The 18,574-nt window shown below is 41.0% G+C and overlaps 2 protein-coding genes across 3 annotated transcripts in view; one reads left to right on the top strand and one right to left on the bottom strand.

Annotated features, from left to right (window-relative positions):
- Positions 1–371: 371 nt before the first annotated feature.
- ALDH5A1 (aldehyde dehydrogenase 5 family member A1) lies at positions 372–15,223 on the top strand. Its single transcript, XM_060244133.1, has 10 exons — positions 372–724; positions 2,920–3,003; positions 3,247–3,417; positions 3,955–4,071; positions 4,998–5,141; positions 6,801–6,944; positions 7,830–7,988; positions 8,530–8,699; positions 11,218–11,276; positions 12,030–15,223. Exons 1-10 carry the CDS (start codon positions 389–391, stop codon positions 12,236–12,238), a joined length of 1,593 nt encoding a protein of 530 aa, XP_060100116.1. The 5' UTR covers positions 372–388; the 3' UTR covers positions 12,239–15,223.
- Positions 15,224–16,449: 1,226 nt separating this feature from the next.
- KIAA0319 (KIAA0319 ortholog) overlaps positions 16,450–18,574 on the bottom strand; it is a 31,579-nt gene continuing 29,454 nt past the window's right edge. The window contains exons 19-20 of one of the 2 annotated variants that reach the window (XM_060244130.1): positions 17,927–18,018; positions 16,450–17,029 (exon numbers count right to left, since the gene is read on the bottom strand). In XM_060244130.1, the coding sequence (XP_060100113.1) occupies positions 16,863–17,029; positions 17,927–18,018 (259 nt within the window). In that variant the 3' untranslated portion in view covers positions 16,450–16,862. The remainder of the gene's footprint in view (positions 17,030–17,926; positions 18,019–18,574) is intronic. The other variant, XM_060244131.1, reaches the window with a different exon arrangement.

Genomic DNA, 18,574 nt, shown 5'->3' with positions numbered 1-18,574 from the left:
TTTTTTCCTGAGCTGAGACAAAAATGTGTGAGTCAGAGACTAAAAAAAAATTGTGAGCTAGCTCACAGTAACTCAGCCTAGAGAGAACATTGGAGGTGACTCCATCAGTTCGTCAATAATAATAAAAAATTTACTTGATATTGCTGCTTCGATTAAACAGCAGTTATACACACGAGAAGACACACGCCCAGGATCGCTGCACATGACTTTGGAGAAGGAAGCATCGGCCCCTGAGCTCCGTCTCTCTGGTGTTGGAAAGTCACTCCCCCGCAATAATGCTGGCGACGCTGAGCGGGTTAAACAGCCCGGGAGGCTTCCTGGAGCGACTTGGCGGATCTTCCGTAACTACCCGCCCCGCGCTCCACCCCTGTCCCCCGGCAGCGCGGCCATGGCCGCTTGCCTCACATCGCGGAGCTTTGGAGCCTTGCAAAGCCTCTCCTGCCGCCGCCCTCCGTCGCTACTGCAGCCGCTTGTGGCCAGGCTTGGCGCGGCCCACATGAACTCCAGCGCAGGCCTCGGCCGCGCAATGTCAGCCGCGTCCCTGGTCCGCTCCGAAGGCTTCGTAGGAGGCCGCTGGGTGAAGGCGGCAACGGCTTTCCCCGTAAGGGACCCGGCCACCGGCGCAGAGCTGGCTCAGGTAGCTGACTGCGGGTTGGCGGAAGCTCAGGCCGCCGTGAGGGCCGCCTACGAAGCCGGCGCCGCCTGGAGCGCCGTCCCTGCTAAGGTGAGACACACGGCGGCCTCTTTCCTTCCGAGGACGGGAAATGAATGTGAACGGGGAGAGTCTTTGGGGGTCCGCCTCCGCTGTCCCTTGTGTCGTGTGAGAGGAGGAAGATAGGTTTTGGGCCACATCTATGGGAGGGAGGGAGAGAGACGCTACCGTCGTGCCTCAGAGCCCTTGGTTCATGAACATATGAAGCTGCCTTATACTGAATCAGACCCTTGGTCCATCAAAGTCAGTATTGTCTTCTCAGATTGGCAGCGGCTCTCCAGGGTCTCAAGCTGAGGTTTTCCACACCTATTTGCCTGGACCCTTTTTTTGGAGATGGCAGGGATTGAACCTGGGACCTTCTGCTTCCCAAGCAGATGCTCTACCACTGAGCCACCGTCCCTCCCTAAGGCTACTCTGAGAAAACTCGGCCAGAGATAACGTTTTCAACTGGTGAGGCAGTTAATGTAGCCACCCCTTGACTGCCGCAATTAGCAGCGTAGTGTGTTGTGTACAATAAAATGAAATGCGGCACTTGGCTGAGTTTTCCATGTCAGGAAACCTCAGGAACCTCTCAGGGAAGAAGTGTTCCAGTCATTTAACAGCCCGAAGTTAGTTGGAGGCATCTACTATTTGTGACAGGTGAGTAGACACCTGCATCCAAGGGAGACTAAGCTAGCCCACGGTTTAGCCCCAGTATCTGTTGCAAGGATGTAAACCAATTCTGGAACTCAATAAGAGTGTGTCTGTACATAAATTCCAGAGGGGCAGCTACATTTACCTGTAACAATAAGGTGAAACTAGTCCAGTAGCACATGGAAAGGAAAGGTCCCCTGTGCAAGCACCAGTCGTTTCTGACTCTGGGGTGACGCTGCTTTCACAACATTTTCACGGCAGACCTTTTTATGGGGTGGTTTGCCATTGCCTTCCCCAGTCATTACACTTTCCCCCCAGCAAGATGGGTACTCATTTTACCGACCTGGAAGGCTGAGTCAACCTTGAGCCGGCTACCTGAAGCAACTTCTGCTGGAATCGAACTCAGGTCGTGCTACAAGACCCTGTGTATGTACAGTGTGCTTTCTTCTAACTAGCAGATTATCACAGACTATTTTCAGATAACTGGGATTCGGAGGCAAACTTGGGGAGGGGGCGGTGATGGGAGTGTGTGTTCTAGGCAGAGTTGCATGTCAGCATATTTGAGAAATTACCTACTGGATGGTAGTCCAAGGAAGTCAGAGTCACTACACAGAGGCAGGCAATATCCAGTTCTCAACTTCCTGGCAAATATTTACAATCTAATCTGTGTATTGAAAATAAAGGAAATGCTCTACTGGCAAAAGAGGAGGGGGAGATTTTTTCATTGGCAGATAATCCCTCCTCCCCCCCCCCCCCAAGGTACAGAACTTGTGGGGTTTACCAAAGACAAGGAGGAGAAATATGTGTTGCTTATGAATTTCTATTATTAGGGCAAAAAGAGATTAGTTAGCCATGGCTCCATCACTAGCAATGCCTCCCCACCCCCTCGGTATATTCTTAGGCCTTGTGTTTTCTGCTGTGGGACTGCTATATTGAGTGATCTGTAGTTCCATGGATAATACTAGACTTGCATCTGGAAACTTAGGTCCATGTTAAGTTGCAACAATAGCTGAGAGCAAAAGAAATCTGGGGTTAAAGGCTATAACACATTTTGCATTAGTATTCTATAAGGAAATATTTATTCAACAAATAATTAAATTGAGGAATTCACTGCCAGTGGACATAGTGATAGCCACAAGTACAGATGACTTTAAAAGGAAGTTAGACAGATTCATGGAGAATATATTCATCAGTGACTAGTAGCCATGGTGAGTGAAGGGAGTCCTCATATTCAGAGGCAGTAAATTTCTGAAACCAAGAATTAGGAAGTAGCATCAAAAGGGGGTCTTGCTGTTTGTTGGCTTTCCAGGGCAACCGCTTGGCCACCGTGAAACAGAATACTGGACTCAGTGGACCACTGGTCGGATCCAGCAGGGCTCTTATTATTTAGGTTTTTGTGTTTATTTTACAAAATTTATATTTTGTGGCTCACAAGGGCCACAAAGGCAGCTAACAAATTAAAGCCTACATAATATAATCATAATAAAATGTTCTTGTGTTGAGATTTAAGTGATAGTGACATTAAATTGGGGACAGTTTTTATTAACCCTGCTGAAATATTGTTTCTTTTTCAGGAAAGAAGTGCTTTGCTTCGTAAATGGTACAATTTAATGATAGAGAATAAAGATGACCTTGCAAAGTTAATTACAGCAGAGAATGTAAGTATGCACAAGAGGAAACTTGTGGGGCTGTGATTGTTTCTTAAAAGGTGGGTTGAATCAGCCAGTGGGTACAGTTCAGTTGTTCTTGCATATTACTTTGTATCGTAATAGATATACTATAAAATCTTCCACATGCTTATTCAAACTTTTTTGTAGAATTGTTTCTTCCAATTCCAATATATATATTTTTAAAAATTAATGGTTTACTGTGTGTTTTTTTTCATTTTGAAACTATCACAGGGGAAACCACTCAAAGAAGCTCAAGGTGAAATTCTCTACTCTGCTTCCTTCTTGGAATGGTTTGCTGAGGAAGCTCGGCGGATTTACGGTGACATCATTCCATCTTCTGCAAAAGATAGAAGAATTGTAGTACTGAAGCAGCCAGTGGGAGTTGCTGCCATCATTACTCCTGTGAGTCCAGCTGGTTGCTCAAATTCAAACTTTGCTCTTTGTATTTTGAACCAGCTACAATGTTGTGTTCTGTAATATTAAAATGCAATGCAATGAAAACTCAGATTTTGATCATAAAATGTTCTGAATAGGTAAATACAACTTAATGTGCATAGTTGTGGTTAGACTCTTCTGCATCTCAAACTGCAATATTTGTTCCATGAGTCAGTTTTGAATGAAGAGGTAAACATTTCAGTAGTACAGAAGCACCACTTTAATGACCCCTGAAAGTCTTACTCAGAATTCTTTTTGGTGCCTGAGCTTACAGCTTGGCACAGGCTTCAATATGAAGTTGTACCTGTTCAGAATATTGACTGGATGACATTTTTAAGTGTGTTCTTGAGCTTCTCAGATGAACCCCTGAGATTGGTTGATCTCAATGCTGTTAAAACTTGCTGTATTGTTCTGCATATTAATTTCAACCAGGAATTTCTGAACTTGCCAGCTATTTGGCATGGACTCTATGGACTTTAATTGCATACATTCTTTTCAATGTAGTGGAATTTCCCGAGTGCTATGATTACACGGAAAGTGGGTGCTGCTCTGGCAGCTGGCTGTACAGTGGTAGTGAAACCAGCGGAAGATACACCCTTATCTGCTTTAGCACTTGCTGAGGTAAGATTTGAGTACTGATGAGTGAGGGAGAATCTTTTGCAATAGGATTCTAAAGGGTGGGCAGTTAAGTGGCCTTCACATATATAACTCTTTACCAACACTACCAAGTTAAATGCCCTGCTAGTTAAAGTATTAAAAACAAAATACTCAACTCATAATACTTTTGACCCTTATTAGAAGCATCCCTCAAAGTCAGTGGACACTAATAACCTTTCACAGTACAAATTGCTTCAGTGTTTCATCTGTTAATAACATCTGTTTGGAGAGGGCCACAATGGAGGAGCAGATGTTCTGCTTAAGGGAAAGTCCAGGTGCAGCCCCAGCCATTTCCATTTAAAATGCTATTGGGTATGATGGGAAAAGCCTCTAGTCAGACATTTGGCAAGTCACTAGCAGTTGGAGGAAACAGTACAAGGTTAGATGGACCGGTGGTCTGGTTTAGTATAAGGCATTGATGACTCCTGCTTTGACAAGGCTACTCTGATCTCACCAGATCTTGGAAGCTAAGCAGGGTTGACCCTGGTTAGTATTTGGGCAGGAGACCTTCAAGGAAGTCAGAGGAGCTATGCAGAGGCAGGCAATGGCAAACCACCTCTAAACGTCTCTTGCCTTGAAAACCTAATAGAGCTGCTATAAGTTGGCTGGAACTTGACAGCACTTGCCACCACCAGTTGTGACCCCCAACCCTACCACTAACAGAACATGTCTCATACTCATGAGCGTAGATAGGTCAGGCATTCACGGGTTTGTCCACTGTCATGACTCCTTTATTTATAGCTAGATAGTGGCTGACCTAACTGGTTTGTGTATTTAACTTCAATTCAGTCTCAGTCAGCAGGGAAGAACAAAACGAGTTAACTTTCATTCAGGATGTTTGAGTTAACTTCTGTTTTCTGATGTTACACATTTACTGTTTGTCACTGCAGCTTGCGAATCAGGCTGGGATTCCTGCAGGAGTATACAATGTTGTTCCATGTTCTAGGCAACAGGCACCAGCAGTTGGGGAACTTCTGTGCACTGATCCCTTAGTAGCCAAAATCTCTTTTACTGGATCAACAGCTACAGGAAAGGTACTCTTTTGTGTCTCAAGAACTGTACACTTGACTCTTAAATCTTCACTAAGTTATAGGTTTGATAGTTCTCCGAGGTATTTTGGAATAAAGGAAATAGTCTTTAACATATGGTTGGAAGGCACAGATGTGATACAGCAACCTGGCCAAAACTAAAACAATCTGGTTCAGGTCAGAGCCTGAATTGAAGACCTCCTAGGTACACCATCTGTGCTGTCTTGAGTAGGGATGGGAATGAACCGAGCCACAAATTGAAATTTCTCATGAATTTTGTTGTTTGTGGTCTATGAACTGAGGTTTATGATGAGTCTGGCATCACCAACATCCACAAACAAAAGGAGTTTGAGGTGGTTTGTGGATGGAGCAGAAAGCCGTGGTTGAAAGAGACAAAAAACCAACAACAAATAAAAATTCAAAGGGATTACAAAAGACAGCCCGAAACAACTGAACGGTGGGGACCAAGCTGCTCCCTGTCACTCAGCTATCTTTTGGGTTTTTTGCAGACCCTGTTGAAAGGGTCTAGAGATGGGGACAAACTAGGGCTGGGGACAAACCAGGAAAATACAGTTCATAGTTGAACCATGAACTGAAGCGAATCAGAATGTTTGCTTGCAAACCAAACCAGTTTGTGGCCCCACAGGGTTTCAACAGGGTTTGTGGGGCCACAAATTGGTTTGGTTTGTGAGCAAACATCCTGATTCGCTTCAGTTCATGGTTCAACCGTGAACTGTATTTTCCTGGTTTGTCCCCAGCCCTAGTTTGGAGTTCCATGGTGGAAAAAAAGCAGGATATAAACGCAGTTGAGAACTGCATAGTTGCTTTAACTTTTTGGACAAGAAAGAAAGGAAACGTGCAACGTTCTTATTATCACTACCATGTATTGAAATTATGCCTTTTCTCTAAGAACAGGTGTTTTTTTTCTGTTATTCTACTTGAAACAATTTTAGCCCATTGAAGTGTGCACAGTTTCACAAAAGATTACAGTGCTTTGAGACAGTAGACAATGACACTGTAGAAAAAAACTTGAACAAAATAATTATGGACTGAATGTCCTTGATCAAGGAACTCCACTGATTTCTGAAAGTGCTGTTAAGTGGATTGGTTCTCAATACATTTAAAGTTTGCTGCTAAAGATTGCAGCTACACTCATGTACTCTGCACTTGTTCCATTGAATTTAATGGAGCTGCCTGGAGAAAGCAGTTTGTAATTTGCAGTGTACATGGAAAATACAACGGGGGAGAGGCCTGAAAGGATTTCTGAATCTGTCTTACAGGTGGACTTTGCTTTCTTCTTGAATTACTGTCCAAAGCTCATTGAGATAGTATTTTTTTCCACTTACGTGGTATATTGGATCTTAACATGAGTGGTTATATGCATAGTTGTCCTGAAATAGATAGAATTAGTCCAAGTACTTTTAGGATTGCATTCAGTGTCCAAGAGAAACAAAGTAGTAAATATGTGAAAGTCAGAAATAATTGGATCAGTTCTGAAAAAGCTCGGAAGAAGCCCTGAAATGTTTGAGAGAGGGATTTGCTTATGAAGATTAGTGGATGGATTTGTAGAATACCTGTTAAGCTCCATCTGCAACAGATTTCTGGTTTTAGGAAGTAATTGATTATTTATCTTGGCAAATGCTCAGAAATCTTGTGTTCTTATAGATATTGCTGCGCCATGCTGCTGGCACTGTGAAGAGGGTCTCCATGGAGCTTGGAGGACATGCTCCCTTCATCGTGTTTGACAGCGCTGATGTAGACAAAGCAGTTGCAGGAGCTTTAGCTTCTAAATACAGAAACTCTGGCCAGGTGAGAGCAACTGTCTTATGTCATTTAATCTTAAAATATGTGTATTTTTTTCTATACTTGTTGATAAATTTGAGCATTTTCCTTTTATAATTCCGATCTGTGTCTTGCACTTAAAAAAATAAACTCAAACCATCATTCACAACATGGGGGTAAAGTGTAAATGACTGGGGAAGGCAATGGCAAACCACCCTGTAAAAAGTCTGCCATGAAAATGTTGCGAAAGCAACATCACCCCAAAGTCAGAAACAGCTGGTGCTTGCACAGGGGATTACCTTTACCTTTGTTGTTGGTTCATTTGCACAAATTAGTAATATTCAAGTGGAGTCCAGAACTTCTTTTATTTCAGTGGGGAAGTTAGCCTAATTCTATAAACTTGTCTAATAGAGTAAGCTTAGTTACTAATGTTTATATATCCATGAAAGCTAGATGGATGTTTCAGATGGAAGAAAGTACTATACAACCAGAGGATAAGTCTAGTCCAGGGGTGGCCAAACTGCAGCTTGGGAGCCACATGCGGCTCTTTCACAGATATTATGTGACTCTTGAAACCCCCACCACTCCGTCGGCTGGCTTGGAGAAGGCATTTCTCTCCTTAAATTATTTCTCCAAGTGCATTGGAGAATACATTTAAAGTTAAAGTTGCTTTCTTTCCACCTCTCCCCCCCATCTATCTTCCTGCCTGCCTGTCTTGCAACTTTCAAACATCTGATGTTTACTCTGTGTAGCTCTTATGTTAAGCAAGTTTGGCCACCCCTGGTCTAGTCTAACGAAGGCACAAAAGAGAAAGAGCAGCCTTATCACAGTTGAAATAGCAACAAGCTTTGCTGTGAATAGTGTACTATTAATAGAGCGTTAACAGAAAAAAGTTTTTGCTTTTGTCATCAGACCTGTGTATGTACAAACCGATTCTTGGTGCAAAAAGGGATCCATGATGCATTTGTGGAAAAGTTTGCACAAGCCATTAAGAAAGAGCTGTGTGTTGGCAATGGATTTGAAGAAGGGACTACCCAGGGACCCCTAATTAATGAAAAAGCTGTGGAAAAGGTAAACATTAGCTTTACTTTGTGTGTTATGGAGATGTATTAGCATATTCCGATCATGTTTTCATGACTATTTGCAAGCATGTACTGAGTTTGATTCTGTTACCTGTTAAGTGGAAAAATCTGGGATCTTTCCTGCTTTCCCTCTCCCAGCAGTCTCATCTGACCCCAGAAAAGTTGATGACTGGGTTTTCAGACCTGTGTGGATTAACAGTTACATCAGTGGAAGAGCCAGTCAAATGGTCCTCTCCTCCTTCTGTCATTGTAGCTCAGATGAAGGAAGAGGAAGGAAAAATGATTTTGCCTTTTCCCACTCCCCACTATACCCATGAAATATGTGTTTGTCAGGTGATGCAACCCCAGAATCAGTGTTTCCATTATTAAGGGGGAAAAGGAATGCAGGAAAGTTCCAAAACTGTCAGCACTTCCTGCTGATAAATCATAGGATCCAGCCTGTTGTCTGTGCCTGCTTAATGCCATGGAATTCAAAAGAAAAGTCATTCAACAGATGCTGTTTTAAGTCACATTTGCTGTGCTTCTCTTAGGTAGAGAGACACATTGATGACGCAGTTTCCCAAGGAGCATCCATAGTTATAGGAGGAAAAAGACACAGTTATGGAAAAAACTTTTTTGAGCCAACTCTACTCAGCAATGTCACAACAGACATGCTGTGTACACAAGAAGAGACTTTTGGTCCTTTGGCACCAGTTATCAAGTAAGATGTTTTTGACCGGTCAGATTTAATGTAATAATTGCAGTGTATTAAACTACTCTGAAGAATACAAAGAACTCAGGGTGGAATAAAAATCAAATCCATTTATGAACAGCATTTTTATTGTCTTTTCTTTTAAATATTGTTGGTTTGTATCCAGAGATGACCTTCTGCTCATGAAAGAATCTTCCTATTTATACAAGGACTGCTTCTTTGAGCAGAAGGTCTACTCATATTATTTTTAGTTAACTCAGAATACTTCTTGTCTTCCAGAAGGGTGGACAAATGATGCCTCTCATGCATTCTGTGTCAGCAGCTGCCTCTGGCACTGTCTTTTATAGGCAAGGACCGGAGATACACTGCATCCATTTGTCTTGGGAAAAGCAGAGGGCCAATACTCTGTCTCTTTGGGTTATGGAGTTATAAGGGGAAATGTGCATCATGACATCTGCTGTGAGTCGGGTCAGGTTCCCTAGCATTCTCCAGCACTCTGGGGCCTTTGGACTGCAGCATTTGGGAGGAGAGTATTCTGCTATTTTCCTGAAGTGAAATGGCCACTGGAAGGCCTGTTTGCCCCACTGTGGGGCTCCTCGTGGCTGCAGTGAGTGCATATGAAACCCCACAGTAGGGCACAGAGATGGAAAGATAATGCAGAGGAGGATCAGTCGAATCAGGCCCTGGAGCACTGGGGAGATGTCATATCTAGTTTGGTCCAGAGTTCTAGGCTGTTTTCACATGGAGATGATTCTCTGTGTAGCTCTTAATGCTGCTGCCAGTACAGGCGCATTCACTGTGGTAATGGAGCATCTACACATCAATGTCCTTTAAACTTTCCTTGCCCTTGTGGCTGCCATTGTTTACCAGTGTGGGTGTTTTTAAATCAGGATTTGCTAGATTGCTATAATGACAATGGTGAAGTGGTTAGAGCAGGGGTGGGGAACAGTGGCTCTCCAGATTTTTTTTGCTTACAACTCCCATCAGCCCCAGCCATAGGCTATGCTGGCTGGGGCTGATGGGAGTTGTAGGCAAAAAAACATCTGGAGAGCCACTGTTCCCCACCCCTGGGTTAGAGTATTAGTCTAGGATGTGGGAATCTAGGTTCAAATTCCCATTGTGCCATAGAAGTTCACTGTGGCATTGACCAAGCCACTTTCTCTCAGCCTGACCTGCCTCACAGAGTTGTTGCTACAATGATAAAATAGAGGAGGGGGAGACTGATATTATTAGCCACTTTGGGTCCCTGCTGGATAGAAAAGTAGGGTATAGCTTTCTAAATAGATAAAGATAAACAAGCATTATGGCATGCTAACAATCTATGACTGTAGTCTACTAATTCCTACTCCATTTCTCTGTCCCTTTGGGTTACGGAGTTATAAGGGGAAATGTGCATCATGAACCTTTCCCCTTCTCTATTTAAAAAGGTTAGATACTTTGTTTTTAAAAAACAAATACTGGAAACTGTTAGATCATAGATTGCTATAATGCAAAAATGTTATAACAGTCTTATTTTTTAGAGAAGCTCTCTGGGGAGGGAGATAGCAGCTATGGAGCCTGAGACACAAATGTTGCAACCTAGATAGAACCAGGAAGAATCCAGACTTTCCTGTCCACACAGAAGCCACCCTGGTTTCGCTATGATCTTTCTCAAAAGAAAAATTGCAGCAAAGCAAGAGAAAACATGGAAGTAGAATGAGTAGAGGACAATGACATGAATGTTCCTGAAAACACTGCAGTTGCAAGGAAGACAGGGTGGAGCAAAACATCTGTGTGGACACAACCCTGGAGAGCTGAAGTTTAATTTAATTTTTAGATTTATATCCTGCCCTATCCTGCAAGCGGGCTCAGGGTGGCTTACAACAATAAAACAACAAGAGTGAAAATAATATCATAAAAACAGACATTACGAAACAGGAGCAGCACAGTAAACAGTCTTACAGACATAGGTGGTAAACAGCATGTGGCTGATGGCTAACAGCATAACATAATACCATAATGGTGAAATGCTGGGGGAAATGATGACAAGTTTTGCAAATCTTTATTTGGAGAGATAACTTCTCTGGAAAATTCCCAAAGTGAAACTGGGGTGGGGAGAGAACTGGACACTCTCGAGCCTTCCATGATGTTTCACACTTGATGGAGTAATTGGGATTTAAATGTATCTGTATTGAAGCCAATTTTTTTCCTCTCTCCTCTATCCTGCCCTGCAGTATTTATTGGCCTTATGAGAAAGTCCTTAGCATTTACTAACGTTCCCTAGATGTGTGGGAAATGTGTGCTGCTTTAAAACTCATGCATGTTTTACTGATGCTTGAAAGCAGAGAGTGTGTGACTATTATACTGGATAAATTTACAGGAAGTTATGGAAATTTCTCTCACGAGAAAGCATATGCATAACATTATGCACATTCTGTTGATGAGTTCTCTAACTGCATCTTATTTGCACTAAAACCCTTTCAGTATCCAAAAAAGTCAGTAGTCATTTTTCTTGTACCCTGTTAATACAATTTCTCTTTATTTCCAGGTTTAATACAGAGGAAGAAGCTCTTGCCATAGCAAATTCAGTCAATGTGGGCTTAGCAGGTATGCATATCCTTCATGGTACCCATTTGAAGTAATAAGAGAAGTCTATACGTGACTAATTTGAGCTCTTAAGTTTTAAGCACTTACATGAGAACTGAACCAATCTCGCTTTTAACTCATGATTATTTTAAGAGGGATAAAAGTTTTTCTCTTAGAGCTTTAAAAAAATGTAGTCTATTCCCAAGAGATGAGACATTTGTTGGCACACTTTAACACAGCAGCTAGGATTCTTCTGGCACAAAGATGGAAGTCTCAGGAGACTCCCACAAAAATAGACGTAGTGGGAAAGGTTTTGGAAACAGCAGAGCTGGACTTTTTATCTCAGCTGTTAACTGGGAAATCTAAAGAAGAAGCAAGAAAATATTGGAATAAATGTTATGCCTGGCTAGATAATCAGGACTTCTAAGATTCTCTGATGTGAACTTATCTTTCTTTTTTCCTGTACTTTATAGTATAAAATTTTCAAATTTAGTAAAATTTAACAAAAAGAATATATTATAAAATGTAAAATGGAATTGGTGCAGTTGCGATAAAAATAACAGAGGATAAGCTATGATAAAAAGTTAATGTAGAATTACAAGTTTTGAAAGAATTTCTGTTTAAAATAACAACGGAATGTATGGTGTCTTTTATCTCCAAAATCCCAATCCCCTACTCCTATCTTGTCTTTCTTTCTGAAACTAATAAAACTTCTTGAAGACAAAAAATGTAGTCTAGTCTTAACTGTGTTCTGTTTAATGACCCAATTTGCAGGTTATTTCTACTCTCGGGACCCTGCTCAAATTTGGAGAGTAGCAGAGTGCTTGGAGGTTGGAATGGTTGGCATTAATGAAGGGATTGTGTCTTCTGTTGAGTGCCCTTTTGGCGGCGTAAAACAATCTGGACTTGGAAGAGAAGGATCAAAATATGGTATTGACGAATATTTGGAAATAAAGTATGTTTGCTTTGGAGGCTTACAATAGCCATTATGACTATGAAACCAAGGTACAACTAGAAAATATTTTGGAACGTTTACAAATAATACACATAAACGCTGAGTTTCCCCCACTAAAATGAAGGAATTTGGTTTTGTGGAGAGATGTTTATACTTAGAATTATGGCAGTATATCACAACACAAAGTATTTGTGTCTGGAAGTTTATAAAAATATAGACTTACTTTCAGAACTATCTTTATCAGTATGCAGGCAAGACTAGCAATTCTTTTACTGATCTTAACTCTGAAGAATGTGGAGATTTTTTACTAATGTAGGTAGGTTTTGGAGGAGTTAGAGAAGCAAAAAGATGCTTTTCTATCTTTCTCTTTATATGTGGAACAATTAGGAAGCTAGCAGTGCTTATATAAATAGTGCCAAAATCAGAATTTCTTTTTAAAAAATGCTAGACTTCTTTCTGATTGCCTGCCTTAAGAGGCTACTAGGAGAAAAATTGATGCTCACAGCAAAGGAAATCTCATCAGTATCATTGTGTGATGTCTGAAACTAAATGTCCTTGTAAATATAGAATCTTCCCGTTTATAACCATTCTTGTTCCTGAGCATTTTTAGGGAGAAACCTGTGATTTGTGTTTATTAGCCGAGCTTTGAGACCAAATGTTGTATTTTTATTACAATCGCACAAGGATATGAACCTCAACTGTTGTGTAAGAAGTTCCTGTTGCAATTTATTTGGCTTGGTGTCTTCCCAAAGAAGAAAGTTCCCTTAGATTCGCCAGAGATTTCCCACGTGGCACAAAAGGGGTCTTTGGAAGTTGACAGAGAGAATGGTTATGTAGATGAGCACAGAGTACCCATATGCACAAGTGATTTTTGTCCTGTGCCCACAAAAGAAGTTGGTATTCAGTTTGAATGCCAAAATACAAGGGCTCTTCCCTCCCTAAACCCCCTTCCTCTTGCATTACTGTACTGAATATTATTACTGCCCTTAAAGGTTTGACATAATTCACTGTCAAGTAATATTTGCTATTTGGAAGCTGTTCTGCCCTCTGGGATCTTGCTGCTCATTCTACAGATACCTTGAAGGCCAGGAACATGTACCTGAATCTCAGCAAGGCAAAAACTTCCAAAGAACAAGAGTAAAAGAGATGAAGGACTTCGTACAGATTATAAAAAGATTATAACTTCCTACAGATTATAAGAGTTGCACTGCAGTATATATTTAGAATCCTATTCAAGATGTTATGTGGTTCAAGCTCTTGATGCAACATCCACATTAGGCTAATTCTTGTGATCAAGTCCTCTTTGTATTAGTAGCTACTTCTTTAGATGGAAAAACTTAGTAGAAATGTGGCTTCTTACCACTGTTGCATTAAATTGAGCAGGTATTTCATTTACCTAGCAAAACTTCATTAGAAGTTCTTCCTTTTTTTGCTTTGTATCATATCTTGGGGTTCCTTTAATGAATCATGTTCACATCCTTTTTTTAAAAAAAATTCAGACATTTATCAATCTCCTTTTGAGACTTTCCTAGATTTCTAAAATAATTAATAATGCAGCATGTGGAGCTGTTCTTTGGAAGCACTTGTCTGAACCTAGGTTTGTTACTTTTTGGATCTTTTCTTGTCAAATTTGGAAAATTTTTATCTAAATCAGCCTGCACAACAACCTGGTATTTCTTCTGCTAGAGATAAAAAGCTAGCTTTTTCCTCATTTTCACTGTCTTCACTGATTCCCTTCAATACAGCCCTTCCTATATGGTTTTTTTTGTCCAGAGAGGTCCCATGATATTCAGCAGAATGTTTTTGGTGGTCAAAAGCAACACTTGTCTCCTCCCTTTTTAACCTGCTGAAAAGGTGGTTGGATCCAACCCTTACACTGTTGTATTCAACAGACTTCTGAAAAGCACTCATATCACTAATTGCTTTTTAGAGAAAAAAAATATGGCATATCTGAAGCTTGATCTAGTGCCAACAATATGAGGGGCTTATTGCGTTAAATAAGACTGAGTTGTGAATGTTTACGATTTCTTTTTCGTGTGTGGATCGGTGTGTTCTTGCAATCGTGCCAACAAGGACTGATGTAGCTGAAAATAAACATGGGCTAGCTTTGTCATCACAGCTTTTTTGTAGCAGGAACCCCTTTGCATATTAGGCCACGCCCCCCCCCCGATGTAGCCAATCCTGGAATCTACAGTAGGCTCTGTACTAAAAGCCCTGTAAGCTCTTGGAGGATTGACTACATCAGGGGTGTGTGGCCTAATATGCAAAGGAGTTTCTGCTACCAAAAACCCCCGTTTTGTTATCCAGATGCTGTATTATTAGAGTATGTCGAAGTCAGTGGTGCTCTTGATGCTATTTCCTGCCCATGTTTAGAGCAGTGCTTAAGGGAGACAGAAGAGAAGCCGACACAGCAACAAAATAAACTGTTTTCTTATGAGAGCAGAAAGCTACAAAATACAATTTGAAAGGTTAATTCAGAATACTTGCACTCTGGGCCCTGTTGGGCTGATCTATAAGTACTGTTGGGGAAAAAAACCTATAAATGGTGCCAGCTATTTCAAACCAGCATGTGAAGGTAAATTTAGATGGCCAGGTGATGTTCACATTTGCCATACATGTATGTGGTGTCGGTAAACCTCAGATTATTCTCCCCTTTGTGGCAACTGACATGTAAAAATACGATTTTCAAAAATTATGGATAGAATATGCTCGGATCTTGTCAATGGACTTTTTTGGGGGGGAAGAATGCAGTTAAATAACTGAGAAGCACAAATTGTTGACTTTGTGTAAATCCTAGTCATTCATTCTAAGTTTGTTTATGATTGGAAAAACCTGGTTTTAATATATTTCTGTATGTATGTCTACATAAAAATGTGTTACTATTTGAGTGTTGTACACTGTGATTCCTTAGCTGAAGGAGCTACTTGAATTCTGACACTTCCCCCCAGCAATGTTTAGTATGTATTGTAAATATAGAGAATTTAACAAACAATAAAATAAATATCTAACTTTCTTTGGCATCTGGACATCTGCATTTATTCAAGTTAACTAGTTGTGTTTTCAGTTAAAGTTATTAGGTTTGTATGAACTTTACTTATGCACAAAATGGACAAGGCATTGTCTTCTGTCAGCCTGAGTTCTCTTGGTGAAGGCAAATGGAATCATTCCTATCACACAGAATTTTTTAGCAGATTTGAGGCCAAGATAGCTAATACTGAAGTAAACTTCAAAAATTAGTTACCTTACAAAATATACCTTTGGTTACTTCATATTATAGAGGATGCTGTAATTGTTTTACTTTAAAGATTACATATGGATCAACAATTCAGATTATTGCAGTGCATGTTAGAGTTCTACAGCCTGTTATCTTACGTACAACAGCACATATCAGCACAGCATGTCTTTTACAGAAGTTATACAGATTTTTGTTCAGGCATGTGAATAAATATAGATGACCCCATCATATCTAATTCAGCCTTCATACTTTCACTGTAGAATAATGTGAAAAATGCTGCAACCAATTAACACATTGGATTTACTTTGACTTGAATTATACATACGTCCAGCCCAATAGGAGGGCAAACCCCACCCCCTCCCCGCACCCAAGCCATGTTGGGTTGGGAAAATGGCAGGAGGAAGGCTGAAGACCTTTCTACTCCTGTGCCCTGGTCCCAATCCAAATCAGTGCCCCACACACTTGGGAAATGAATTCCCTTGCTGCTGACATGTGACTATGAGTCAAAGGTCATGAAACCTAGACACTGCATTGAACAATATAATGTTGTTCAGACCTTAGTGGATGTAAACGTAAAAGAAACAAGCTGGAGACTCACAGAGGAAAGAAATTCTTTCTCCATCCAGTCTTACAGTGGCAATCTTCATAAAGAGAAGCTCCATGTAGCAAAGAGGTATGTGCCTTTAAAAAGGCTGGTTTCACACATATAATGGTCAGAAATGTTTGAACAAGCTAGAGGATAGCTGTCGGGGTTATATAAATAAAAAAATGGTTTGAACTGCAATGCCATACAAAAGCTGAGTTCAGCAGCACAAACTGTCTCAAACAAATGGACACACCCTCCCTGACAAGTGTATTTAAAATGTCTAGTTAAGGTTCATTTTAAGCAATTAAAGTTAAGCATCCCTGCTCCTCTTTAATAGAAGCTGTTACTAAATGTATATATTTCAAAAAAATGGAAAAAGGGACAAATAAAAACTGGATGGATGAAGACAACTGAGGCCATTAGCTACACATTGCTTTTAATAACTTAGGTTAATTTGCATACTGAGTTTAAAGTGAGATGCATGGTCACAGCTTGCTCTGGGAAATAAGCTCATAAGCAAACTTTCAAATGTGACCCTCATAATGCAACAGTCTTGGCTAGGACTTCAGTGATAGCTGTCCATGAGATATTACATGAATACCATTGGCAGTCATTTAGGCTTTAAAACCATTCCACATAACCCATGTGGCGAGTTAAAGTGCTTTTCTCTTTATTCTTTCAGCAAACATGCATGTCCGTTGAGTCCATTTTCCCTTCTTCCATTGAGGAAGTTTACTGCTCCATCAGCCACTTAGAGCGTTTTAGGGAAATACAGAGGGAGGATAAGCACTTCCTTAGCTGGCTAGGTCAACATGTCCTTTCATTGCATGGTTATTTATCTGCCCTTGAGCTGTAGCTGAAGGCAACGCCATTTTTAATGGAACCGTTTGTGAGATTCCTCGGGTTCTCTCTGCTGAAGATAGTGTCCTGGTCGCTGTCAAATTCAGACTCGGACACCATCAGGCTGGAATTGTGCTCTGTACTTCTGTGTTTTATACCTGAGATGAGAAGATCAGCAAAAGACCTGTTCACTGTTTGATTCAGCAACATCTCATTCACAACATCAAGTTCAGAAAGTCATGTCTTGTCCACCATCATAAATACCAAAGTGTCACAGGGCTTTGATCTGCCACAAAACTCTACCTGAAAGATAAATACACTCCCCTCCACGTAGGCATCTTGTCCATCAGACAAGGACAGTTCTAAAACTAGTCATTAAAAGGGAGCAAGAGAGGAAAGGGTGAGAGCCTGCCTGTCTCCCCACACTGAGTCTACCGTCAAGGAAAACCAACCACATAGAAACACCAACTCCTGAAGCCATTAATTTACATTTATAAGTGGATCTGGGCAAAATTCAGAGTGGGGGAGAGAGAGAGGCTCTATCGTACAGGTAGTGACAGCTGTATCAAGCTAGACCCTATTAACTTGCTCCATCCTGCATGGGAAATCAACATCATGATGCAAACGATATTCAGGCTTCATGTGAACCAGGACCAATTTTGGCCCAGGGAGTGTGTGTGGTTCATATGGTTACTGAGATTTTACCAGCCAAATCACAATAATTTCAGGCACAGCAGAATCCTATTAAAACTGAAATATAATATTTTAAATGGTTTTGTTTTCCTAAAGGAAACGCAAGAGGTTCTGTAGCACATTAGGAGCGAAGTGATTTATTTTTTTACTTTGGGATTTCCATCCCGCCCTACCCCACAAGCAGGAACCTTTGCTGACAGCTCAATCAGATCTTGTTCTCCTTTCAAGCGTTAAGTCACCAGATAGGAGCAAAGGGAAATCACATTAATTACAACAAAATAAACATACACATATGAGTTATAAATAGTTCCTTGATTATAGCCACTGAGCTTGGAATAATAATAATAATAAAAAAGCAATACCATATTTGGGCCTAAGCTCCATTCTCTCCTGGTCGTCAATGTTATCCAAAATTGTGTATTTTGTTTTCTTTCTTATTTTGGTCCTCTTTCTGCTGAGAAATTTTTTAAAAAAGAAATGTAAATAGTTGTCCATGCACAACTGGTAAATTGAATGTCCAGTTTAGATCTTGGATTTGTTTGCTTTTCTTTTTGGCATTTATATATTTATGCATGTGTGTGTGTTTGTGTGTATGCATGTGTGTGTGTGTGTGCACCTGGAAGTCATGATTGGTGCAGTGAGCCTCCCAGCTGACTGGAGATTTGAATATGAGCCTCCCAGATGTGAGAGTGGCACCCTAACCACCACACTACACTGACTGTTTTGCTGTGTGCTCCGTGGCACAGAGTGGTAAAGCTACAGCACTGCAGTCCGAACTTTCTGCTCACGACCTGAGTTCGATCCCAGTGGAAGCTGGGTTCAGGTAGCCGGCTCAAGGTTGACTCAGCCTTCCATCCTTCCGAGGCCGGTAAAATGAGTACCCAGCTTGCTGGGGGGAAAGTTTAGATGACTGGGGAGGGCAATGGCAAACCACCCCGTAAAAAGGCTGTGAAAACGTTGTGATGCAACGTCACCCCAGAGTCAGAAATGACTGGTGCTTGCACAGGGGA

The sequence above is a fragment of the Heteronotia binoei genome, chromosome 7 (assembly GCF_032191835.1).
Source record: "Heteronotia binoei isolate CCM8104 ecotype False Entrance Well chromosome 7, APGP_CSIRO_Hbin_v1, whole genome shotgun sequence".
Classification (NCBI taxonomy): Eukaryota; Metazoa; Chordata; class Lepidosauria; order Squamata; family Gekkonidae; genus Heteronotia; species Heteronotia binoei.
This window is presented reverse-complemented; position numbering and strand designations above follow the sequence as displayed.